Source organism: Quercus suber, unplaced genomic scaffold (assembly GCF_002906115.3).
Source record: "Quercus suber isolate HL8 unplaced genomic scaffold, Cork oak 2.0 scaffold_208, whole genome shotgun sequence".
Lineage (NCBI taxonomy): Eukaryota > Viridiplantae > Streptophyta > Magnoliopsida > Fagales > Fagaceae > Quercus > Quercus suber.
This window is the reverse complement of record NW_027069666.1, coordinates 851,760-879,114: the sequence shown is the minus strand read 5'-3', so window position 1 is coordinate 879,114 and position 27,355 is coordinate 851,760. Positions and strand designations below refer to the sequence as shown.

General features: G+C 34.0%; 1 protein-coding gene across 1 annotated transcript; it reads left to right on the top strand.

Annotated features, from left to right (window-relative positions):
* The first annotated feature begins 6,330 nt into the window (after nucleotides 1-6,330).
* On the top strand, nucleotides 6,331-21,584 carry LOC111991101 (D-lactate dehydrogenase [cytochrome], mitochondrial). Its single transcript, XM_024022880.2, has 18 exons — nucleotides 6,331-6,760; nucleotides 6,874-6,976; nucleotides 7,088-7,188; nucleotides 7,662-7,710; nucleotides 8,262-8,354; nucleotides 9,346-9,460; nucleotides 10,520-10,580; nucleotides 12,461-12,497; nucleotides 12,568-12,629; nucleotides 12,820-12,916; nucleotides 15,415-15,489; nucleotides 15,560-15,668; nucleotides 18,763-18,872; nucleotides 19,947-20,009; nucleotides 20,120-20,199; nucleotides 20,332-20,462; nucleotides 20,738-20,781; nucleotides 21,258-21,584. Exons 1-18 carry the CDS (start codon nucleotides 6,498-6,500, stop codon nucleotides 21,375-21,377), a joined length of 1,713 nt encoding a protein of 570 aa, XP_023878648.1. The 5' UTR covers nucleotides 6,331-6,497; the 3' UTR covers nucleotides 21,378-21,584.
* The last annotated feature ends 5,771 nt before the right edge of the window (nucleotides 21,585-27,355 follow it).

Genomic DNA, 27,355 nt, shown 5'->3' with positions numbered 1-27,355 from the left:
AAGGAAGGCTAAGGAATGAAGTAGTAAACCCATGAGAACAATAAAAGGTAAAGAAGAAGTAAATGGTCTGGGGAAGCCCTGGAAATGAATTAGTAAATTCATTGGGATGACTTAAAGGCCAATAAGCTCGAAAAATAAATAAGAGATAAGGATGTGGTAATTGGGTTGAGGAAACCCAAAGGATCTAGCAAAAAGTCTATGGGAGTAAAAGAGGTATAGAAGAAGTAAATGGGCCAAAGAAGCCCGCTGAATGAAATGGGTTGACATAGCAGGAATGTTGGCCAATAAAGCCTAAAAGAGGTAAAGATGTAGAAAATGGGCTAAGAAAGCCCTGAGCAAAAGATTGATAAAAAAGTGGGTTGGCATTGCAGGAGCATCAGCCAATAAGCCCATGGGTAACAAGAAATAAAAAGGAAAGTTAATGCTGTAGCAGACACGATGAAGTGGTATGATAGGATCCATAACAAAGAGGCCCATAGATATAGGAAAGAAACAAACATGGGCTCAGAAGGAAGGTGAGAGCCTTTACACAATCAATACCCAGTCTAAGGAAAGGATGAAAGGCAGGAAACATGAGCCCAAAAGCCCACACATCCTTCACGCCATAAGAGATAAACACCAACCAGAATGTATAGCAGAATCAGACCAACACGGAGGCAACAAAAATGTTATGAAGACTAGAAAGAAATAGATTCAGATGGAAGTGGAGCATACATAAAGGGCCAAGACACCACCTATTTGTACCCAACCAATACATAGGAGGTGAGCCACGGGTCAAGGGTATAAGAGGGTGTGGTCTAACAGTGGGGAGAAAGAGGGGGTCTATTTTGGGGTTCCGTTCAAACTTCTTTGGGGAAATGTTCTATTGGGATGACATCTCACCAAAAATAAATAAATATGAGTTGGGACTATTTGATGCATGCCATAGAGGTAGGTGAGGGAGAGACTTAATCTTTATTGAGAAAAGAGTAGTAAAAGCAGAGAAAGTTAAGAAACAAGACAAGCCATTTTTGTTTGGAAATGAGGAGTAGTGCAACCAACACATTTAGTGCAATGGTAGTGGCTGGGCAGCCAGCAGGCCAATAGGCAGTCTTGAAAGGACACCCACAAGGAGCCAAAAGCAGTTGAGGAGTAAAAATGACAAATTTCATCACGACAGACAGTATAAAAGGTGGTAGCTGTGAACAATAGAGGGAAATCACAAGAAAAGAGAAGAATGAAACAAAAGAAGAAGAGGTAGAACAAGGAAGAAAAATAGAGAAAAGAAAAGGAAAACATAGAAAAACCAAAGTAAAACATGAGTGGTAGAAATAGAGGCATGCATCAATAGACTACCCGTTTCTTTCTCTCTCTTGACAAACCCACTCTTTGGGAGGTTAATGATTGAAACTTAAACTATTTAGGTCCTTTTTCCAAAGTGCGTAACTTCTATGGCAGAAGCCATCTTTGAGGTTACTCATGTTGGGGATTAGTTCCCTTCTTGAATTTCTATTTGTTGAGAAGTTAAGCTTACTTTCCATGGCAGACAAGCTTTTCTTTCATGCTTGCTAGGTGAATAATTTAAAGTCATTAAACTGTTTGCTGTAGCATTATTTTACTGTTGTATTATCCCGCACTTTACCAAGCTTTCTTTTCTTATTTAAGTGTTGATGTTATTCGTTTAGTATTTTAGTTATTTTGCTGTATTGTATTCCTACTATACCATTTGTAACAGTTGTTTCTACTGTGGGCACACTGTACACTCAATACCTTTGCTGGGACATGTCCATATTGGAAGGGCTCAACTTGTGCACAAACTGACTTAAAGTGGGTTTCATTTAGGCCAGCCCCAACTTCCTTACCTCAGATCTACGAGCCACAGAGTGGTTGGAGAGACTCAAGTCCAACAACACGAAAGGCCCGCCACAAGACCATTGGATTTATTGTTGCATTAATACAAAGGCGAGTGCTTTAGTCCATAATTTTAGTGAGTGTCATTTCATAAAACCTTAAAAGTGGTTGATTTAATTTTTCTTAATAAATTTTAACGAAAAAAAATAAAAATGAGCATTTTATAAAATTATAAAATATATCTATGGGAGTGTTTGGTAGAGTAGTTTGAAAATTATTGTTTGTAGTTTTTTGAAATACGTGTGGGTGAAAAAGTGTCTTGAAATGCGTGAAATGCTGTTTGAAAACTAAAAAATGTTGTTTAAAAATACAAACCAAACGGGCCCATAATAACGGGAAGGGCCTTTTAATTTTTTTTTTTTTTAATTTTTGTTCAATCATAGGGAAATTGACTTTTACACTTGATTGGTTTAATTAAAGAACTAGCTTAGTTTTTTTTTTTTTTTTTTTTTTTGAGAAGAAAGAAATAGGAGATTTGGACTTCAATATTCTAAGGATGAGGGACTATGAATGTCGGTAATTATACAATACTCTAAAAAGTACAATAATGTTGTACTCTCTTCTCTTACATAACAATAGATCACATTATTCTATTGTATTGTATTATTAGACTACTGGTATGTAACCTATGTGTAAATTGTAGCGGTGCTATTGATGTTTGGATTATTAAACATATAGGACATAGTTTGACAAGGACATTTGGATGTACTAATATAATTTTTTCTTACAATTTTCATGATATTAGTTACACCAAGTTTCTCATTACATTGCTATAACTTATATAATTTTGAAAATCACTATTAGATATTACATATACAATATCAATTCACAATTATTGTCTGTGAAATTGTACTAAATACAACACAAAATAAAATAATAAATTTGTCAAATAGTATCTCCTAAATTGAATGGGGATAAGTACATGGGATTGTTCAGCTCAATTACAGTTTGTTACATTCAATATCTTCGCATTCAAAATATTTGAATAGAAACAATATATAAAAAAAATGCTTATTAGTTCAGAGAAAAAATAACAACAAAAATCTAAACAATTTAATTTGTATAGAAATCTAACAAAAGCAAAATCTAATTTTGATTCTAATTGAATTCTCTTAACTTTGGTTTAGAAAAACAAATATATACTACCTAGTTAGTAATGGACTATACATAGTCATGGTATATTATATGAACTAGCTTGTAACTCTATGCATATGCATGAATATACTTAAAAGATATACATTAAGATGCATAGTATGATTCTTATGTATATAATTTAAATATTATTGATAATCATTCTTATATATTTTTTAACTCTTTAAAAAGTTTTGTAAGAATATTATTAGCAAGAAAATGTAAATTTGTCATTTTAAAAAAATGTTCATTAATTATAGACTCTTTGGTTTTTGTATGCAATAACTCACTTGAATGGATATTTATGATGTGATTCCACATTTAACTCAAAAATTAAGAAATAAAACTCTTTCTAAAAATAAATAATTTAGGACACATGGTGCAAAATTGGACTTTAATTGTAAAATTTAACTAGATTTCCTCTAAGTTTTGCCAATTAATATATATATATATATATGACTTATAAATTTGAATTGTTTTTAGTTATACAAAAAAAGGCTGATAAATAAAAAAAATTATTCAAACTCTCTCTTCCTCTAATTTTATATATAGAGTTAGATATATTATTAGATTTTTTATGGTTTATTTATATTGTGCTCCTTGTTTTCTACACTAAATTAACTCATTTGACACAAAAAATTAAAAAACTTAAATTAGATGGGATTCATGGCGAAAAATTAGACTCTAATTGAATTTTTTCTTAACTTTATCTATTATTATTATTATTATTATTATTATTATTATTTTCTCATAGTATTAATAGTATTTTCTCATTATTTATATAAGATGAGGAAGTATGACACTATCATATTATTAGAATATTGTATAATTTTGTTCGATGTTTGTTGGAAATTTTATGAAATGCTATTTCACTTAAAAAAGATATAATGATTGTTGATGCCCACTTTTGACAAAGGGTCCAACAGCAAAAGAAGCCTAACAATATAGAAAAGGTGGAAAAAGGAAAAAATAGTAAAGAAATAAGGAAGCAAGCCTAACAGGCTGAAATGACATGATTAATGGCCAATAGGCTCACAAGAATCAAAAGAGGTAAAGATGAAGTAAATGGGTCAAGGAAGGCTAAGGAATGAAGTAGTAAACCTATGAGAACAATAAAAGGTAAAGAGGAAGTAAATGGACTGGGGAAGCCCTGGAAATGAATTAGTAAATTCATTGGGATGGCTTAAAGGCCAATAAGCTCGAAAAATAAATAAGAGATAAGGATGTGGTAATTGGGTTGAGGAAGCCCAAAGGATCTAGCAAAAAGTCCATGGGAGTAAAAGAGGTATAGAAGAAGTAAATGGGCCAAAGAAGCCCGCTAAATGAAATGGGTTGACATAACAGGAATGTTGGCCAATAAAGCCTAAAAGAGGTAAAGATGTAGAAAATGGGCTAAGAAAGCCCTGAGCAAAAGATTGATAAAAAAGTGGGTTGGCATTGCAGGAGCATCAGCCCATAAGCCCATGGGTAACAAGAAATAAAAAGGAAAGTTAATGCTGTAGCAGACACGATGAAGTGGTATGACAGGATCCACAACAAAGAGGCCCATAGATATAGGAAAGAAACGAACATGGGCTCGGAAGGAAGGTGAGAGCCTTTACACAATCAATACCCAGTCTAAGGAAGGGATGAAAGGCAGGAAACATGAGCCCAAAAGCCCACACATCCTTCACGCCATAAAAGATAAACACCAACCAAAATGTATAGCAGAATCAGACAAACACGGAGGCAACAGAAATGTTGTGAAGACTAGAAAGAAATAGATTCAGATGGAAGTGGAGCATACATAAAGGGCCAAGACACCACCTATTTGTACCCAACCAATACATAGGAGGTGAGCCACGGGTCAAGGGTATAAGAGGGTGTGGTCTAGTAGTGGGGAGAAAGAGGAGGTCTATTTTGGGGTTCCGTTCAAACTTCTTTGGGGAAATGTTCTATTGGGATGACATCTCACCAAAAATAAATAAATATGAGTTGGGACCATTTGATGCATGCCATAGAGGTAGGTGAGGGAGAGACTTAATCCTTATTGAGAAAAGAGTAGTAAAAGCAGAGAAAGTTAAGAAACAAGACAAGCCATTTTTGTTTGGAAATGAGGAGTAGTGCAACCAACACATTTAGTGCAATGGTAGTGGCTAGGCAGCAAGCAGGCCAATAGGCAGTCTTGAAAGGACACCCACAAGGAGCCAAAAGCAGTTGAGGGGTAAAAATGACAAATTTCATCACGGCAGACAGTATAAAAGGTGGTAGCTGTGAACAGTAGAGGGAAATCACAAGAAAAGGGAAGAAGGGAACAAAAGAAGAAGAGGTAGAACAAGGAAGAAAAATAGAGAAAAGAAAAGGAAAACACAGAAAAACCAAAGTAAAACATGAGTGGTAGGAATAGAGGCATGCATCAATAGACTACCCGTTTCTCTCTCTCTCTTGACAAACCCACTCTTTGGGAGGTTAATGATTGAAACTTAAACTATTTATGTCCTTTTTCCAAAGTGCGTAACTTCTATGGCAGAAGCCATCTTTGAGGTTACTCATGTTGGGGATTAGTTCCCTTCTTGAATTTCTATTTGCTGAGAAGTTAAGCTTACTTTCCATGGCAGACAAGCTTTTCTTTCATACTTGCTAGGTGAATAATTTACAGTCATTAAACTGTTTGCTGTAGCATTATTTTACTGTTGTATTATCCCGCACTTTACCAAGCTTTCTTTTCTTATTTAAGTGTTGATGTTATTCGTTTAGTATTTTAGTTATTTTGCTGTATTGTATTCCTGCTATACCATTTGTAACAGCTGTTTCTGCTGTGGGCACACTGTACACTCAATACCTTTGCTGGGACGTGTCCATATTGGGAGGGCTCAACTTGTGCACAAACTGACTTAAAGTGGGTTTCATTTAGGCCAACCCCAACTTCCTTACCTCAGATCTACGAGCCACAGCGTGGTTGGAGAGACTCAAGTCCAACAACATGAAAGGCCCACCACAAGACCATTGGATTTATTGTTGCATTAATACAAAGGTGAGTGCTTTAGTCCATAATTTTAGGGAGTGTCATTTCATAAAACCTTAAAAGTGGTTGATTTCATTTTTCTTAAAAAATTTTAAGGAAAAAAAAAAAATGAGCATTTTATAAAATTATAAAATATATAATAACGGGAAGGGCCTTTTAATTTTTTTTAAAATTTTTGTTCAATCATAGGGAAATTGACTTTTACACTTGATTGGTTTAATTAAAGAACTAGCTTAGTTTTTTTTTTTTTTGGAGAATGAAAGCTTAGTTGAACGCTTGAACCTGCATTTTCAAGGGAAGGAGATAAAGCCTTTGTTTTTTTAGTCATTACTAATTATTATACGTCCAATGTACTGTACAACTGAACCTAGAGGATTGAACAAAAAAATAAATAGCTGAATTCCAGTTGAGTCGTGTCAGAATCTTCCTCTGTTTAGTTTGGTTAAAAAAAAAACCAGGAAAGATAAATACAATGGCGTTCTCTTACTGGTTATCTCGTCTACGTTCTTCATCGAAGAGCTTCTTCTACTCCAATCTTCAAACCTCACATTTCCACAATCTCAAAACTCCAAAACCACACACCATCACGCCTATCTTTCACTCCCATACCTCAAAAAACCCATCGCTAGCTTTGCTTCCTGCGGCCCTTGCTGTCTCACTCTCAGCTGGATCACTTGCCCTTCAATCCCAATCTAACCCTTCATTCTGTGACGCTTCTAATCTCGATTCTGCCAGGTGGGTTTCTCTCATTTTTGGAAAAAAAAAAAAAAATTCTTGATTGGTTGGGAAAACAAGGTTTTAGTTGATAATGGGTTTTTATTTTTATTTATTTTTACTTTTACAAACAGAGGTGTCAGCATTGGGGGCAAAGGTAGCACTGAGTTTGTGGTGAAGGGTTCTCACAAGGAACTTCCTCAAGAGCTTATTGATGAATTGAAGGCTATCTGTCAAGTATTATATATCATTGTTTCTTTTATATCGAATCATTGATTGCTGAGAAGCTTTGAAAATTTAGTTAATTGTTGTGTGTGGTTGGTTAATGATACTATGTTATTTGGGCAGGATAACATGACTATGGATTATGATGAGAGGTATATCCATGGAAAACCACAAAACAGCTTTCACAAAGCAGTCAATATTCCTGATGTCGTTGTTTTTCCTAGGTGAGACTTATATATTCACCATGTGGTTTACTATTTCTAGCTACGTCAGATGTGATGTTCATTTTTGCAATTTTAACAGCAAGATGTGGCAATTTTTGTGGTCATGCAATTCAGGTTTGACGTGCTTGTATGGGAATGAAATATTGCTTGGATAGTGAAAGCCATGGTATGATGGTGCTTGTGTAATAAGGATTAAGGAATAGAAGTTCGATCACATGAAAGTTAATCATGTCCCTACTTATACCATGTGTGTGAAATTTTGCTTAAATTTTATGAGTTTCCTGTGTGAGATATTTTAATATGACTAGAAAATATGTCACAGGTGTTTGCATACTATGTATATGTGACACTGGGAAACATTGTCAAAAAAGATGCTATTTGTTCTTTAAGTGCAGTAATTTCTTGAGATTGTTTGAACTAAGTATTATAATTTTGTAGCTTTCTCACTGCGTGGCCTAATTTATAAATTGCAGGTTGGAGGATGAAGTTTCCAAGATAGTTAAATCATGTGACACGTATAAGGTCTGAGTTTTTCCTCATCTTTAAATTGATAATGATGCCTTGCATGCATTTCTTTTAAGAATAGAGTTTAATGGGCCAACATGCTTTAGCTCAAATGGCACTTCCTCCCCTTGTGAGTGCAAGGTTGAGGGAGAGGTCCTAGGACGCACAGACATAGATACGGGTACGACATAGCAACACGAGCAATTTCTAAAAAATTATAACATGAAATTGCCGGTATGACACCGGTATGACATGGGTACGACATGGGTATGGCACCCTAAATGAAGTGTCCGTGCTTCCTAGGTGAGGTCTTGAGTTCAAGATCCCATAGGGTGCATGTGTAACATACCAATAAAAGAAAGATAGAGCTCAATAGCTAGTAAAGTTTCGGGAATGTGGAACTAAAAATATAGTGGCCAGAATTTCTCTTGCATACTGTAAGAATAGGAAATTTACTAATAAATAGATCCACAGTTGATGATATAGATTGTTTGCTTGCTAGTTCATGAAAAATAATATTAACCTTTTCAAGAAAGTACCAAAGTTGTTTGCTTTTCATTCACAAGCAGGTCCCAATTGTACCATATGGTGGAGCTACATCAATTGAGGGTCACACCTTGTCTCCAAATGGAGGTGTTTGCATTGACATGTCGATGATGAATGTATGTACTGATCTTTTGGTATTTTATAAGAGTATGCTTTCTTGAGCTTTTGTTTTATGAAATTAAAACTTCACTTTATTTAGAACTGTAACTTACATTTTTTTAGGGTTAATTACATTTTGGGCACCAGTATGCGCCGAGTTTAGTTGAACAACTTGTGGTTTAAAAAAAAAAAAAGAAGAATTTTTCAACTTGAGGTCTAGGTCAATTTGCTGTCAGAACTTGCACATGCAGATCAGTCTTCGAAAAAATGTGACAGTTCACCCACCTATGATTTAGAAAAGTGCCTGTTTATCTACACATGGTTTAAAAGAAGGCACTTTACCTACTTGTGGGTTTGTGTTTTAAATTTTTGGTTGGACTGTTATATTTAATGACATAATTTTAAATATGCTAATGGGGCAGGTCTGAATTGAGTAAAGTGTCACTTGTGAAACCACATGTTGGCAAATCAAACTCACCATACAAGTAAAAATAATGTAATTAGCCTTAATTTTCACGATTCTGTTTCTTATATCTATGGGTAAAGAACTAATATTTTTCTTTGCTTACAACTCTGTTTGAGAATTATGCAAGAGGTGTACCTTCTTATATTTTAAATAAAATGAGGCAGATCAGCCTAGATGGAAGTTGCAACTGTCTTCTTTGGTCCTGCTGCCTACTTTTGCTACCATCATGAACTGCCTGCCTTATCTTGTGTGTATATGTATGTATGTATGAATGTACATATTACTTAATAGAATTCATTCTTAGGTAGAGCTGACACTGCATTTATCATGAACGTTTTTGAATGGATAATGGGTCTACTGATATTAAAAAAATTCACTCTGTGGAGTCTGGAGCATATTTTGTCTTCCTTTGATGTCAATTCCTTCAGTTTAAAATTAAATGCATACTCTAGTATTGTATCTTTCTTATCTTGTTGAAAAAATGAGTAGTTTGTATTGTGTCATGGTTTTTGGTTATTATTGCATTATTTGTTCAAATGTAGAGTATTAAAGTGTTACATATTGAGGACATGGATGTGGTTGTTGAACCTGGGATTGGATGGATGGAGCTGAATGAATACCTGGAGCCTTATGGTCTATTCTTTCCCCTTGATCCAGGTTAGTTTATGACGCAGCATTCTTCTAATGTTTTCAATAATAGATATCTGGGGTGCATTTTTCTTTCAACTTATAGTTGAAATGCTAATTGAAATGTTTCATATCTAGATAGTGTTATAGTATGTCAAATATGTATGCCTTAGAACTGCGCATTTTGAATGTGCTGTTGAATGAAATCATTCTGTCAGAATCTGAGATAAATTGCAAGTCCTACATAACATTCCTCTAGTAAATGCTATTTAGTTGGCTTTTGCTAATTCATATATAACTTTGGTGGTATCCTACTTGACAAAGAGTCTTCACATTGGCATTGCTTCCTGAAATGGTATTTGGCATACATTGAAAATTGTGAGTTTGAAATTGCAAGAAAATGATAAAGATTAGTTTCTTTATAACATAATAGAAAATTTCATGCAATATTTATGAGCATCTATCTTTCCTCTCTTCTGTATAGAATTACAATGTGATATCTGAATTCCTTGGAACTTGGCTATATTAGGTCTTATATTTGAATCTTTCTAGAATAATTAAAAAGACATTTGAAGTATTGCAACAATTAAGTTATTATAAATCTGGACTTAAGGCTGAACCAAGGATGCAAGTAGTACATTCTTAGTACTTAAAATGAGGATACAATTAGCCTAATTTAAACTAAAAAGAAATACTAATAGCCTAATAACATACTAATAACCTAGTAAACTAACATGACTCTTATTGTTGAACTATAAAGTCTTTGATATTATGGCACCACATAGCTTAAGTATTATGCTTTTAGAAGCTCTGTTATATCAGAGATGCTACTTAAAACTGTGAAATTTGGGCAGGTGCTTGGTGTTGCCACTTAGAAGATTACCATTTTATGCATAAAAAGCTTAAACAGCCCATTTTGTGAAAAGAATTCTCTGCTTTTAGTTTTTCCATATCATTTATGACCAGTGTAGTGTGAAAGTCACTCTGATAAACTTCATTTTTCAATAAATGCACCCGGTGTGTTTAGTTGTGTTCTCAAGTGATTTTGTAATTTGGATTTTCATATGCTTAAAACTTCTTGACTAACAGGGCCTGGTGCAACCATTGGGGGTATGTGTGCAACACGGTGCTCTGGTTCATTAGCTGTGAGGTAGTACCTCTACTTTCTCAGTTGTAAATTTTCATATTAGCAGATAATATTGATACTTACATTTTTTTGAAAAGAAAATGTATGTTAATATATGCAAGTGTTGCCCTTGTAAAGATTCAAAGATTCGATCACTTGATGGTGTAACATTTTTATACTTGTTTTCATTTTCTCAATCTTAGTAGTACCATATTTGCTTGAATATGCTCGTTTAAGTTTTAAACTGCAAATATTTCTATAAGAGTGTCTACTAGATTTTTAACCTTAGCGTTCCCCTCTACCCATATTTTGAACCAAGGAAACTCTTAATCTTATAACAATGGGTGAAGGCTCCTTCCTCCACCTCCTCCACCCACCCCAACACCCCCCCCCCAGTGGGCAAAAAGAAGAAGGAGGTAGACGTAGATGTAAACCTTTGATAATTGATAAAGTTTTTTTTACTTTTTATTTTTATTTTTATTTTTTTATTTTTATGTTGAATTGGATTTGTTCGTACAATCCCTTGGAAGAAAAATAATTTTGCTTTCTTGCTGGAAGTGTTTCTAGATTCAATGCTAGTGTTAAGTTTGTAGATCTAACCCTTCAAGGACTATGTAGGCCATTTTCCATTATTATCCAAAACCTAATGGTCTTTCTTAACGAAATCATTCAAGTGTGCCAGTGTCGCAACTTGAGGAAAGCATTAGCCATATCTACGCTATACCTCAAAAGGGCTAATCACTATTGAAACTCATTGTAATCTCTTATATATCCCAAATCGACCTACTACATGTTCGATATAGGACTTAGCACATGCCTGCATGATAGCTTTAGACTCTAAATATGCACTCAAATCCACATAATAGGGAGCATTACAATCTCCTTCCATTTAGATCTTCAATGTCCTCATTAGCACATTGCTTTGTAGTGCCTCTGAGCCACTTGGTTGTACCAACATGGTTTTGATGTCATTTGTCACGAGCTGGGGCAAGAGCTAACATCTATGCTATATCGCAAAAGTACTAGTCACAATTGAAGCTCTCCATAATTGCTTGTTTAGCCATATCAACCTGGTACGTGCTTGAAGTGGTACTTAATGTGCCCCTGCAACACCTCCACACACACAAATCCACACAATCCGGGGAATTAAAGTTGGCAACCAAGTGTGGACCTAGCTCCAGTAGCAAGTATTATTTTTCTGCATATTTTCATACAGAGGATATTCTATATGTGATTAATATTTGTACAGAATACCATATAACTTGGTTCTAAGGGATATGCTCTTTTTTACTTAATAGATTGTCATACTTTCTGTGGGATGTTTGCCATGTAATTTGGTTTTACTATTTATATCTGTAACTCTTTGATTCAAGACTTGAGTTGTTTCACCCTGTCCAATGCTGACAGTAATTGGTGGATACTGGATCCTTTCCTCTATGTGTTCTTATCTTTTGGCAGTGATGGATGTATAATCTCAAAATTGTAGGTGACTCTCATATAACAGTCTATGATCAAAGCATTATGCATTACTTATTTGCCTTTTTAAAGAATAATATATTTTCTGTCTTTTAGTAGGTCCAGGAGTGGCCACTGTTGGTAATGGGGTCCGCTTAATAAACATGCATATGCTTCCATCAGTTCATTCTTGATTATCTGTCTAAAGGACCAATCAAGTTTAGCAACCTGGTGCATAACCATTTGGCGATTAGAATCTTTTTATTTACCTTTCTTATCTTTTGTCTTTGTAAACTTGAATTTTAATTGTAAAATTTATTTTGGTAACCTAGATGCTTCTCTATCTACATTAAATTTTGTCTAAATAACATAAATGAAAAAATATTCTAGAAATAATTTCAGTGGTCTAATTTAATATTGGATCTAATGATTCTATTTTTAGCATGTAGGTATGGAACCATGCGTGATAATGTCATCAGTCTCAAGGTTTGTTATAAAATTCTGAAGTCTAATTCAGCTCCCAAAAGCTGTATTTCTTATGTTGTTTTTGTTCCAGGTAGTTCTTGCTAATGGAGATATTGTCAAGACAGCATCTCGTGCTCGAAAGAGTGCTGCAGGGTTTGTTCTCTTATCTATGTCAATCTATTATTTGATATATTTTCTTTTCTCTGCTAATCTTTTTTTCCCTTATTTTTTATTGTTTTTGTTTTGAGTAGTAGTTTCAAAAAATAAATGAGAAAGTTGGTGGGATAAAAATGCAACTGTTAACCAGGCATGCTGTTAACCTTGTAAAAGTCATATATTGTAGCTATGATCTGACCCGCTTGGTGATTGGAAGTGAAGGAACTCTGGGTGTAATAACAGAAGTCACTCTTCGGCTTCAGAAAATTCCACAGCATTCAGTGGTACTTTGACCTTTTCTTTTTCTGAAGGTGTTTCCTCTTAAAATTATTTCTACTTTGCTACAATTGTTCTTGTCTTGTGATGGTTGGATTTAAATCTTGATTATATAGTTGTTTCGTTATGCAGCCATGATAAGATATATATTTGAATCTTATTATTATTTCTCATTTGAACGTATCTTAAAGTTATTTCCGATCCTTGCCATATTAAGCCTAGGGCTTGTGTGGAGACTTCTCGACTTGTGGGTTTTAAACTTAATTGCCATCTTCTCATGTTTCCTATTTCCATGAAATAAGCTGAAGGATGAGGAATACATGAAATCTTAGAAAAAAGCTTACGCTAAAAAGAAATTGCATTTTATGAGAATTTGAACCATCACAGAATTGATGGTATTTGAAAGTGATCAAACTAGTTTAATGATGTTAGAGAAGATATCTTGGTTGTCTCAACATCTTTAGAGGTTTGTCTCACATTTTTTCACTGTAAAACACTGTGGTTCTTGCCACGCTGTTTCTACAAATTTGGTAGAAGATAATCATCAAAACATTTGCTTGTGTTCTTAGCATATTCTCAATAGCTACCGCAAGCACCTGTGTTTGAAGTGTTCTTAATGGCCATAAAAAAGTACCCACTAGTGATAATTCTGTCATGTGGTAATTAGTATGGTTGATTGAGGTTTATCCAGGTTTGTCATTTCTAGGGTAAATTAAAATATCTTCTTCCATTTAAATATAGAAAATTTTTGTTTGAATGAACATTGGCATCTTTCTTTATACAACTTCTATATGATATTGTTATTCTTATATTCTTTTTTTATTTTTTTTGCGTAGGAAATTCTGTCAGTTATTTATTCTTGCAATCTATATTAACTCTTTTGGTTTTATATTTGTTAGAAGTATGTGGTTAAATGATTAAATTTACCATATCCCAATAACTTAAGATTTTAGGACAACCAGTAATTTAATATGGTATTAGAACAGGAGATCTTCATTTCGATCCTTGTCTTCACTCTATCTCCCATTTAAAATGTTAAATTCCCATGTGTTGGGTCTCTCACTTATTAAGAGGAAGTTTAAGCCCACACAGTAGAGATGACAATTTTGTCTTGCCCCGCTTAACCCTGCCCCTCCCCGCTTTGCCCCGCGTGGGTTTTTCCCGCCTCACAAAAGTGGTGGGGTGGGAATGGATTTAAATTTTTTAGACCTACCCCGCCCCTCCCCATCCTCACCCCGCTCCGTGTTGCTAAGGGGTTATAATTGTAAATTTTTTATACCCTAAAATCCTACTATTTAAACAAATATATCAATATTAGTTTATTTAATTCTACCAAATGTGGTTCCTTACCTTTATTTTGTTATGTGCTTATACTACGATTTTTTTTTTTTTTGATTATCTTGTTAAACACTTGGATATATTATTCAATTATTTTGAAAAATTATTTTGATTTGATTGGATAAATTTAGTTGTAATTTCAAGTATATTTTTATTAATGAAATAGGTTTCATTAAAAAAAAATTGTACTAGTTGTAGGGCAAATTAACAAAAATTTTAGTTTTACGGGGTGGAGCAGGGCCCCAAGTGACGGGGATGGGGTGAGAAAGTTTTCCCCGTTATGTGGGGCGGGATGGGGATGAGGCAAGATAAAACCATGTGGAGTGAGGATGAAGACCCCATCCTTCGGCCCTGCCCCATTGTCATCCTTACACATGAGGGGGAGTGTTAGAATTATAATTAAGTAACTAAATTCAACATTTCTTAATGTTAAGTGACGTAGGACAAGGGGGAACAACAAAAATCTGATTTAGAAAACCAGGGGCAGATCTGGTATAGCCTGGGTTTTGAAGAATTAGGGTTAGGTTTTGGTGGGGAATAGGCTAGAAAATAAGAGGGATAATAGGGTTTCCAAACGGGACAAGGATTAGTAGGGCTTGGGGATGAAACAAAGGAAAACAATCAAGGTTTGGGTGGTTGTTCCTGTGCTGTGAACAGTGATCCGTGAACAGTAATCATGCATAGTAAAATTAAAGAAAATAGATAAATTCTAGGAATCACACCTAGACTTCCTAAGCATCACACCTAGGGTTCAATGTTGCATCACACAAACCATAAAAGAAAGCATAGCTCTTAAATTCTGAAAACATTCATTAATAATCAACCCAATAGAAAGTACTACAACTCTTTAAATAGAAGACTAATACCTAATCCTAGTTGAACTAGGATTTCTTAAAACTCTAATAAGACTTGGACTTGGACTCCTTGGGCTTTACTAATAAACCCAAACCAAATAACCAAGCTTAAAATAAAACTAAAGTAGGACCCAATAGACTATAAGCACAGCCCATTCTAGAATATTAGGAAATTACAAAATTGCCCTTGATACATAAAATATAGGAAAGCTGTCTTCTCATTGCCTCCTGTATCATTAAGCTTTTGGAACAATCTGTAATTTAACAATATTAATAATGTGCTTATATGCAACTTGAATTCAACAATATTGCAGGTTGCAATGTGTAATTTCCCGTCAATTAAGGATGCAGCAGATGTTGCTATAGCCACGATGATGTCTGGTATACAGGTGGGACTTTAGCTGCAAATTTTGTTCTAATTATCAATTCCTTCATGGATATTCTTTTTATAATTGTTAGGTGTCAAGGGTGGAGCTACTGGATGAGGTTCAAGTGAAGGCTATCAATATTGCCAATGGAAAAGATTTGCCTGAAATTCCAACTTTAATGTTTGAATTTATAGGCACAGGTAAATGGGATCCTCGTTCTCTCAATATTTTCTGTTTTTATTTATTTTTGGCTAAATACAATTTCAAATTGAAACAACCTTTATCATTGAGCTTGCTGCACTTACTAATTGTACACCTGGAAGCCTTTCCTTAATATTAAGACAATTGTAGAATTTGTCTACTTGTACTTGTGGTGGGTTAAGGTTTAGGAGGATTTGTGGATCTAGGGTTTAATAAGAAGGGTCTTGTACGGAAGAGAAAAGATTTTATTTAGGGTTGAAAAGAGGTAACGATAAATGGAAATCGAATTTCTCCACAATCTTTGAATGCTGTGCATGAAAAATACTTTTGAGCAGTGATGGAATATCAGAGAGAGAGACAAAGGAAGAAAATAACAATAAGGTCAAAGTGCCTCAATATGCAAACACAAAACCTAATTATATACAAGGACTCATTCTTGTACTAGTAGTATTAAGAACTCCTTGCTTGACTAGTAGACTAAAAACCTAATAAGGTTATGACTAATAGGGAAAAATGACCTCTCCTAAGGTTTACTAAAATTACATTGACCCCTTGTTATTTCGAATTGTACATGGACCTCCCTTACTTTTCAAAATAAAGTACACTTACATCCCCTGTAAATTACTTGGAACATTTTGTCACAATGTCACCCAGAAATCACAATAACACATAAATTGGATTGCTAGATATTCAAAAGAAAGGAAAGTAAAGCAAAAAAGAAGAATAGAATGGTGATGGTGGGTTGGGAGGGTAAAATAGAAATTTTATTTGGAAGTGAGGGTGAAAGCATAAATTTTTCAATTTGTAATAGAATTTAATGGTGTTAAGCTGTAGGGGAGATGAGTGTAGGTTTTTTAATAAGGAAGATTTATGTATAATTTGAAACAAGGGGGGAGGTCAGTGCAATTTTCTCTAACCAATAAAAGGCTAACTTGGACTCAAAGAAAATAAAACTTAAGATACATAGGATCTCCTAGAAAATTCTAGACTCAACTAAACAACCAAAATTCCCTTAATTCGCTGGGTTGCAAAAAAAAAATTACAGTTTGCCTTTTTGAATACAAAATCAACCATAAATCTTTTAAAAACCCAAATTTAAAAACAGTTTTAACCCCAGGACATAAGTAATTAGACCTTTAAAATCACACAACTTTTATGTCAATTGGACAGCTCACATGGAGCCCATAAAATAAATCTTGAAAAAACAAAACAAATTAATCTTTGATGATTGCATCATTCTCCCCCTGTGGGAAAAAAGACTTGACCTTGAGCTTCATAGTGTTGAAGTATAAGAACCTTTGAACTTGAAACTTGCACCAATTCTATATCACCTTAAGAAGCATTAAGGATAATAAATTTTTCTTTACTGCCATATCATCAAATTCTTATGGAATAATAAAATCAATACTTAGAAGGCTTTACAACTTAAATCCATCTTGAATTGCTCCATAGCCATAACTCATATCTTCATTGGTCCTGACTTTTCCACGGTCAGCCTCATGCTCACCTTGCTCCTTTATGGTCTTTATTGTCTATGAAATGCATATTTTGGGTGTTCTTGAAATTTGACACGTGGTGAATTTTAAAGCTGGCTTTCTCTCTTTAAGTGTCACACATTGATGCGTTAAACCAATGCTTGCTTGAGGTTGTGGCAGAAAATTTGCAAGGCTGCATATATTAGATTTTGATGGGGAACAGCTGTGATGTTTGCCAACAAGTGTGGGGATAAACTGGGGTGAAACTTAGAATTTATAAGTTCTTCATCAATTGCAATTTAGCTGAATATTTTTCCAAAATAGTGGCTGCTAGCTTATTCAAAGTTTGTCACATAGTAGACAAATTTTTTAACATTGCTTCTATGGAACACACCATTTCATTCAATTGTTTTAAATTTTTCTTGGTTTCCACAAAATTTTGTGAAAGCCTGAGACTTTGAAAATAGTTCTGCATTTGTGACCACCATCTTGAATGCGAAATTTCGTCAAGCAGTTGGTAGAAAATTTTAGCAAAGAACTTGTGATAGGATTTTGGTTCTGTTACAAAATGACAGAGGACAAATTGGAGAATTTGTCTACATGTGCTTTTGGTGGGTTAAGGTTTAGGAGGATTTGTGGATTAATGGTTTAGAAAGAAGGGTTTTGTAGGAAAGAGAAAAGAATTGATTTAGGGTTGAAAAGAGGTAAAAGGAAACGAAAATTGAATTTCTCCACAATTTGTGAATAGTGCATGTGAACACGTCCAGTGAATAGTGCCCATGAGAGAGAGAGAGAAGAAAAGAACAATAAAACCAACATGCCTCAATACTCGCCCAATATTTTATTGATCAATTCCATCTGTTTTTTTGAGTACAATGAGCGCAAATACATATAAGGTTCATTCTTGTATTTAGGACTACTAGTTTTACTAATGAACTAAACAACCTAATAAGGTAGTGACTAATAAAAGGCTAACTTGAACTCAAAGAAATACTACCTTAAATACGTAGAATCTCCTAGAAAATTCTAGTTTCAACTAAACTATCAAATACCCTTAATTTGCAAGATTGCATAAATTACAATTTTTTCCGTTTTAATATAAAATTGACCATAAGTTTTTCAATATAAACGAATATTAGAAAATGTTTCAACCCTAGGACACATATAACTAGACCTTTAAAATCATTTGACCTTTACTTCAATTGGACTGCAAACATGGATTCCATGAAATAAATCTTGGATAGACAAATTTGCAAAGTAGTCATTGAATCAATTTAATCATCCACGACTGCATCACAGAACCAACATGATTTGATGATTGATGTGTTTAAATCAGTATTAACTACAGAAATTGATGCTATACAGGAGGTAATTAGTTTATGCTAGTAATCACTAGTAAGACAACAAATAGTATTGTCATTATGACACAGGCCCTAAATCAACACCCCCCCCCCCCCCCCTTCCAAAAAAAAAAGAGGAAATTATCTTGAGCAAAATGATCCTTGTTTTATTATTCTGGAAAAATGCATCACCATTTCCCATAGAAAGCTACACCTATGCCGTCTTCTTCATTAACTTTTTTTGATTCCTAATTTATTTCTTGATTACTATTATTTAGAGGCTTATGCACGTGAGCAAACACAAATTGTTCAGAAGATTGCTGCAGAGCACAATGGCTCAGATTTTGTTTTTGCAGAAGATCCTGAAGCTAAAAAGGAGCTTTGGAAGGTAGTGGTTACTCAGTTGATGTTCAGTGAGTGGCATTTTGTTATATCTCTTTCTTCATGTTGACTTATAAAACCCCATACTTCAGAAAACTCACCATGGAACTAATTATTTTATCAATATAATACATTGTCAGAATTCAGGTAATACTACAAGTTTGGCTGTTTAATGCAAATAGAATTTGTGGCTGTTTCATTTCGATTCCTTACATGAACCTGTCTCAGACTACATTTGCTCCACTGCTTTAATTTTATGTCTAAATTAGATAATTTTCCTGTATAATGTTTCTATTAGGAATTGTGGATTATAGATTCAAGCATGCATTGGTGCCCCCGTCTCCCAACTGCTTTACATCCATAAAATTTTGCAACAGAGAATAAGACCTTGCTAATATATATATATATATATATATATCGAGAGAGAGAGAGAGAGAGAGAGAGAGAGAAGGAAACTGTTGAAAACTAGAATTACTTTCCAAGGAATATTATTCATATATAATTTTGAGCTTTTGGCTGTAGTATTACTTTATACTTCTGGAATGTCAAACAGTGTTCTTTGTTTTGTTTGGAAGAGACATACTGGCATAAAGGTGAGACTTTACTTTACCCTATGTTTGGATTGGGGGAGATGGAGGGAGAGGAGAGGGGAGTAGAGGGGGAGGTGGCTGGAATTTCCAGCCACCTCCCCCTCCCTCCCCTTCCGTTCCAAACAGACCCTTAATAGATAGATCTGACACTCAATTTTACCTGTTAGTGCGTGCATGCACATAGATATATGGACATGCACAGGGCATTTAGATGCCTCTTAAGTTGCATAAATGCAAACCAGAAACCTCACCAAAACATACAAGAGATCAGGTTGATTTCCATAACTCTCAGATCAAAACCCAAGTGGCCTGTATGGTCATGTTGAATTAGTATGATATTGGTTTTTAACTCAAACTGCAGCTTGTTTTCCTAATTATTCTCAGTTAGATCCATTTTTTTTTGATAAGGTCTCTCTGTTCAGAGGTTTTATCCAAATGGTTCTCATTGCCATTCTCCATATTTTCTAACTCAAAGTTATAATGACATGAAGATAAGGAAGGAGGCACTATGGGCTTGCTTTGCAATGGAACCTAATTTTGAGGCAATGATTTCGGTCAGTTGATATCAATGGATTTTAGTTACAGTTTTATTTGCTTCCTTATACTCTCAAGGACCCTCTTTGCTTTTTGTTTGTTTTAGTTCTATAACTTTTGATTTTTGCAGGATGTATGTGTTCCTCTCTCGCACCTTGCAGAATTGATATCAAGGTCCAAACAAGAGCTGGATGCATCACCACTGGTCTGGTATGTCTGATCAGAATGGCTTTCTCTTTTTCTGGACAATAAGTTAAATTAGATCATTTTGTGTTCCTGTAGTAATGTGGTTAGTCAAATGACTGATGCTCGCAATACATATGCCTCTGTTCCTATTAACAGCACGGTTATTGCTCATGCTGGTGATGGAAATTTCCACACGGTGATTCTGTTTGACCCTAACATTGAAGAACACTGGCGGGAAGCAGAGAGACTTAACAAGTTTATGGTCCTTACTGCATTGTCAATGGAAGGTATGCACTCTAATCTTTAACAAACTTACCGAATCCTTTTTAAGGTCGAATGTTCATGGTTACCTGTAACGTTAATTATTCTATAAAGGCTCTTTGTCTGTGGTGATTCATAATCCCATAGTGGTTATCTTTCATATGTTCATCTAGTATTTCTGCATACATGCAGTAATCTGAAGTTAATGTTATCTTTAGTGGTTTCCATTCTGAAAAATTAGAACATGACCTGAAAAGGCAAGTTGTGGTGCTAATGAATGGTTTCTTTGACAACTAAGCAGGAACATGTACTGGTGAACATGGTGTTGGGACAGGGAAAGTGAAGGTAACTCATTCAAATCTTTAGAGATGTAGGCCATTTAATACAATACTCAAAGGCAACTTCTAAAATGCATTGGTTATCAACTTCAGTATCATGCCCATATTTTGATATCTAAAACAATAAGTTTGCTCTCAATTTCATGCTTTGGCACTTCCCTAGCTGGCCAATGGCATGGTTATTAGGATAAATGGGACAATTAATTAAGAAAGTATATCCGGAAAGGATAATTTAATAAATTACAGTATTGATGCTCCATAGATTGGTCTTCCTTCAGAAGGTAAATTTTACACTATGAGGACTATGGCAAGACCAAAATATTTATGATGCTTCTCATTTTGGTTGGTGTTTTATCCTGAGATGACCTTAGTATACATAAGTTACCGGGATTAGCCATCCAAATTCAAAGACAAATGCCCTGTTCAGTGTTATTTGACAATGTAGACTGTTTTGATTGGATTCTTTATATTTCCTCTTTTCAGTATCTTGAGAAAGAACTTGGAGTGGAGGCTTTGAGGACAATGAAAAGAATAAAAGCTGCTTTAGATCCCAACAGTATAATGAATCCAGGGAAGCTTATTCCTCCTCACATTTGTTTCTAAAGAGCTCCCCACCCTTCTTTGCTCGCACTTATATGCATGTGCACGCCTACCTTGTCACATGCGTGCACATCCTATCTATACATTTCAAATGTTGTACCAATAGGGCTATAAAATCTTCACTGTATATTATGGGCAATAATGGGTCATGAACTTGGTCAATGGCTATTGCATCAGGCCTTTTATAGTGTACCTCTTGTTCTCCTGTTATTTCTTTCTTTCTTTCTTCTTCTTCTTCTTTTTTTGGTATTGACAAAGGAAATTTAAAAATTTCTAGTTTTAATAATTTTGCTCCCATCTTTGGAGTGACCTTAAATATATGTTGAAGAATAGTTTTATGTGTGTTGTGTGTGCGTGCACCCGTGTTGAAGGGAAAGGCCCCATCTGCTTGGATGGAGATGAGAAAGAGAAGTAAAGTGATTTTTGTGCCATTCTGAGTCCACTTATCTTTTTGTGGTTTTGCTCTCTGATTTATCCTTGAGAGGTTTGTCACACAATGGAAACGACCTCTAGATTAGTATTTCAGTAGCTGGAATTTGGTACAGCAAGGAACTTGATTCAGATTAGTTGGATTAGATTCAAGCCAAGCCTGAGTCTTATGAGTTAAATAATCAGCTGCCCAAAACCCTATACAACCCAACCTCCTGGCAAAATTGGTCTCCAATCCACACCTGCTAACCCGTCCAAACCCAAAAGATAAAAATGGGTATAGGTAAGGGCTTTTCGGACCCATGAAAAATGGGTCAACTTGAATTCGACCCACCAAAACAATGGATTGAGTCATGTTGACTGTAGGTAGGACTGTAAACGAGCCAAACTTAGTCGAGTAGTGCATGTTCAAGCTTGGCTTGTCAGGAAAAGTCAAAAGCTCAAACTTGGCTTGAGCTCGTGACAAGCCTAAAAATCATGTTTGAGCTTGAGCTTGTGGAAAAGTCAAAAAGTTTGGGCTTGACTTGGCTTGATTAATTAGTCAAGCCAAGCTCAAGCTTAATATCAAATTCAAACTCAAGCTCAAGTTAAGCTTTTGAGCTTGAAATCTAAGAAAATTATATTATCAAATGCTTGAATCTCTAAAATTAAGAAGAAAAAAAAAAAATAGTATACTCATTTTATCATATGTCTAGTCCTATTTATGATTTGCCATTATTTAAATTAAAAATTTACATAATTAAATTCATTTATTCATCCTTCCTTGTCTACGGTTTCAGTAATTGTTCAAAATAAAATTTTTAATTTACATTAGATAATTGATGGAGAAGGATCATATGTGGTCCACTTAATTAATTAATTTATTTTTAAATGTAACTAAAGTCTTATCATATGTCTAGTCCTACATATGATTAGCCATTATTTAAATTAAAAATTTACATAATTAAATTCATTTATTCATCATTCCTTGTTTACGGTTTCAGCAATTATTTAAAATACAATTTTTATATTCACATTAGATGGCGAAGAATTAGAAAAATACTTGTTTGTAACTATTATTAATGAGAAAATACTAACATGTTTCATTACTTTACATTAGATGATTGATGGGGAAGGATCATATGTGGTCCACTTAATTAATTTATTTATTTTTAAATGTAACTAAAGTCTAAAAAGAAAAAAAAAATTGAGGTAATGGATAGTGGTCCCATGTTAGCCATGTCATTGTTAAGATATGTGTAATGAGTATATTTAGCTAACACATATAAAATTATAAATGAGTCTATACTTGAATTGTTTTGTATTAAGCCTTGTGTCTCACGAGCTTGTTTGTGAACAAATATTTTTGTTTGGGCTTAGCTTGTTTATTAAACGAACCTAAAACTAAGGCTTAAGTTTGACTTATTTATAAACAAAAAAACATGAACGAGCTTTTTATTAAGCAGAGCTTGAGTTGTTCATAATTGGCTTAGTTCATCTACAGTCCTAACTGTAGGTCAAGCAAGCTAAAACTATTTTTAGGGAGGAAAAACATATAATTTATCTTTTATTTTTTATTTTTGTTTTCTAACTTTGCTAACGAAAGGAAAGAAAGTCTACGTAAAGAAAAAATTACAAGAAGCTTCAATTACTTATTTATTTTACTTTATTTATTATTTTTCACACCAAATTTTCTTTAGTCTTTTATGTTACATAAAAATCGCTAAAAAATTATTATGTAAAACTATTTCTTGACCAATACAAACTCATATACTAGTTATAATTTATATTTTATACATATTATGTTACAATTTCTAAAATATTTGTTTTTTTTTTTTTTTGGGGTACTCTTACAATTGCATTTTCTCTTTACATTTCATCTTTATCTTCATTACTCTTGTTAGTATTAGCAAAATATTTCCAACCCATCCCAAACTAACCTACTGCGCTTTTGTCCCAAGTAGGTTTTTCTCATCCTAAAGAGGAGACAAGGCGGGGATGGGGTCACAGGACACCCATGATCCAATTCTGCATTACTCGTTGCCATCCCTATTTAGGAGTTGGAATAGGATAAGAGTTGGTGATGTTTTATCTTTACCAATTAGGATTGCCTTGTATGCTTCAGTTGAAGGCTATTTATAGCCTACGTTTGATAATAAGAAAGCATCAGAATATTTTAGTAAAAAATTCAAGGTTTTTTTTTTTTTTTTGGTCAAGGAGGTCTCGGTTATCCCTTGAAGTATAACCAAAAATTTCTTCTTCTCTATTGTTTAATTTCCGAAAATCCCTTGATCTAACCATAGCCCCTTGCAGGAAAAGAGGTGTAGCACGTGGTTATGGTGGGGGTCGTATCAGCTTAGTATCAGAGCCAACCACCATGTCGAGTAATTCAATGTATCTCATTGAGTATAGGATCAAATGAGTTGTGGCTTTGTGGTTGGATCTTGGAGGGGTGACCTAAAAGCTAGATTAAAATGTCTTACTAAGTCATTGAATAACTGATAGGTGAGTGGAGTCGCTAAAAAGAGAAAGGGTTACTATCGGGTCAGTGTTGATAGAGTGAGCCGTCATAGATGTCGGTTGTAGAGTGTGGTAGTATGTTATAATCTTAGTGTCCCACGTCTTAAGTGTAAGTTTAACCATATGTATATAAGCTCTTGAGCAACCTTCCCTTATAAGTTGGTTTGCAAGGGTGAGTTCTACCGATGGGTTTGTATCAATATCAAATGAAAGCATCTTGTCAGAAATTGAAATGCATTAAATGTCCTACAAAACAATTTTTCTAGTAAATGCTATTTAATTGGTTTGTGTTAATCCATAGAAACTTTAGTGGTGTCCTACTTGACATCCTGGGGAAATAGTCTTTACACTGGTATTGCTTCCAGAAATGGCAAGAAAATGGTAAAGCTAAGTTGCTTTATACATAATAGAAATTTTTCATGCAATTTCTGTATAGAATTACAAAGTGATATCTGAATTCCTTGGAATTGGCTGCATTAGGTCTTTTTTTTTTTTTTTTTTGGATTCTTTCTAGAATAATAAAAAAGATATTTGAAGTATTGTAATAATTTAGTTATTATAAATTTGATCTTATGGCCTGTTTGGATGGAAGGAGGAAGGAGGGGGAGGGGGAGTAGAGGGGAGTAGAGTAGAGTTGACTAAAAATAAGCTAATTTTGTGCTAAATCTACTCTATTTTACTTTACTCTACTCCTCCTCAATCCAAATGGACCATTAAGGCTGAACCAAGGAGGCAAGTAATACATTCTTAGCAATACTAACCTAATAGCATACTAACAGCTTAATAAGCTAACATGATTGTTATTGTTGAACCATAAAATCTTCGATATTGTGACACCACATAGCTTAAGTATTTTGCTTCTAAAAGCTCTGCTATGTTTGAAAACCTACGTAAAATTGTAAAATTGGGGTAGGTGCTTGATGTTGTCAATTAAAAGGTTAAAATTTTATATGAAAATGCTTAAACAGCCCATTTTGTGAATATAATTCTCTGCTTTTAGTTTTTCCATATCATTTATGACCAATTTAGGGTGATAGTAACTCTCTAGTATGTTCTAATATACTTCATTTTTCAATAAATGCACCTGTTGTATTACTTGTGTTTTAAAGTCATTTTTGCAATTTTAGATTTCCATATACTTAAAAAAATTACTAACAGAGTCTGGTGCAACTATTGGTGTATGTGTGCTACATGTTGCTCTAGTTCTTTAGTTGTCAGGTAGTAGCTCTGCTCTTTTAGTTGTAAATCTTTTCATATTTAGCAGACAATGTTGATACATACATTTATTGAAGGTATGTTAGTATATGCAGAAGCCGCCCCCCAAGTAACCATGGATCCTTGATATGCAGAATTGGATTTGCTCATACTTTCCCCTATTGCTTTAAATAAATAAATGAATAAAGAAAGAAAGAAAACTTAAGATTGTGTTTAGGATTTGTTTTGATTTCTAGAAGAAAGAATTTATTTCGGTTTTCTTGTTGGAAGTGTTTCTGGTTTCCATACAATGTTAAGCTTGTAGATCCGACCCTACGCTCTTGCCTTCGAGTAAATGGATGTTACCAAGATATTTGCCGGGTGTTCTCTCCCATCTTCTTCTAAATAGTGAGTACACAAGATAATGAACAACACAAAGGCATATCTCTGAACAACCTCAATAAGCATGGGCTACTTACACAAGATTGCCTAACCTGTGTCGCAGCATTCTCGCGTGTTTGCAACTAGTTGAACACATCGCCATCCGCCATACGAAAACTTTTGGAACATCCCGTAAATGCCCAATCTGTAGTGCATTGACTGAAGGCAATGAGATCGCTTGTGCTTCAGCAATAAAATCCTTCCCAAACAACAGCAACTTTGACTCCGAGAAGGATTTTTTTACAAAAATTGCAGACGATCTCCTTGCTTTCAGTCAATGTACCGCATTTCTTGGATGTTTCAAACTTTTTGGTATGGTGGATGACGGATATGTTCAGTAGTTTGCTGAACGTGAGAACGCTGGACGCGAGAATGGATATGTTCATTATATTAAGTACTCGCTATTTTTTTTTTTTGGGTAGAATACTATTTTGGTCCTTAAATTTACTAAAAGTTTGTTTTTTGTTCCTAAATTTTAAAAAGTTCTTTTTTCATTCTTAAACTTTGTAAAGAATTTTTTCAATAGTTTCGAGACAAAAATAAGGGTGAAAAAAGAATTTTTTTTTCAATAGTTTAGAGATAAAAAACAAACTTTTGGTAAAATTGAAGGTCATAAATAAAACATTTTCAATATTTTTGAGATGAAAGATGAACTTTTAATAGTTTAGGGATGAAAACTAAACTTTTGATAAAGTTTGGAGACTAAAATAGCATTTTACCTTCTTCTTCTTTTTCTTCTTCTGTTTTTTTTTTTTTTTTTTGGTTATAATTCTTGATTTGGCCAAGTTAGTACTATTTTAGAAGAAAATGGGAGAGAGCACCTTGCGGAAATCTAGGTTTTCTTTACCAACTCCTGCCACAAATTGATTATAAATCCAACAACTCTTTTCAATTGTTTCTATTTAGTTTCTCATCTCAGATCTATTACTATTTAAAATATTTAAAAGTTGAAGATAAAAAATAAAGATAAAAAGATTTGGGGAAAGATTCCGAGAGGCAAAATGAATGGGTAGTTGAAGATGGTGGCAAAGTGAGGTGGCTGGAGGAGTGCAGACTTAGGATAAAAAATTTAAATACTATGAAGTATGAAATGCTGTTTGTTTGACCTTACAAAATGCAAAATCAAAGAGTGGATGAGTAATCTATCAAAAAAAAAAAAGGAAAAGAGTGGATGATTAAGAAACTAATGATGATATATATATATATATATAAAAAAAAAAAAAAAAAAAAAAAAAAAGGAAAAGAGTGGATGATTAAGAAACTAATGATGATATATATATATATATATATTCTAAATTAATTGATTAAAATATCTCTCATCTCTGTCATATATATAAAAGTTTTTGGCATTATATTACCATTAACATAATATATAATAATTGATTATCATATTAAAAAGGTGATATATACAAAAAGTA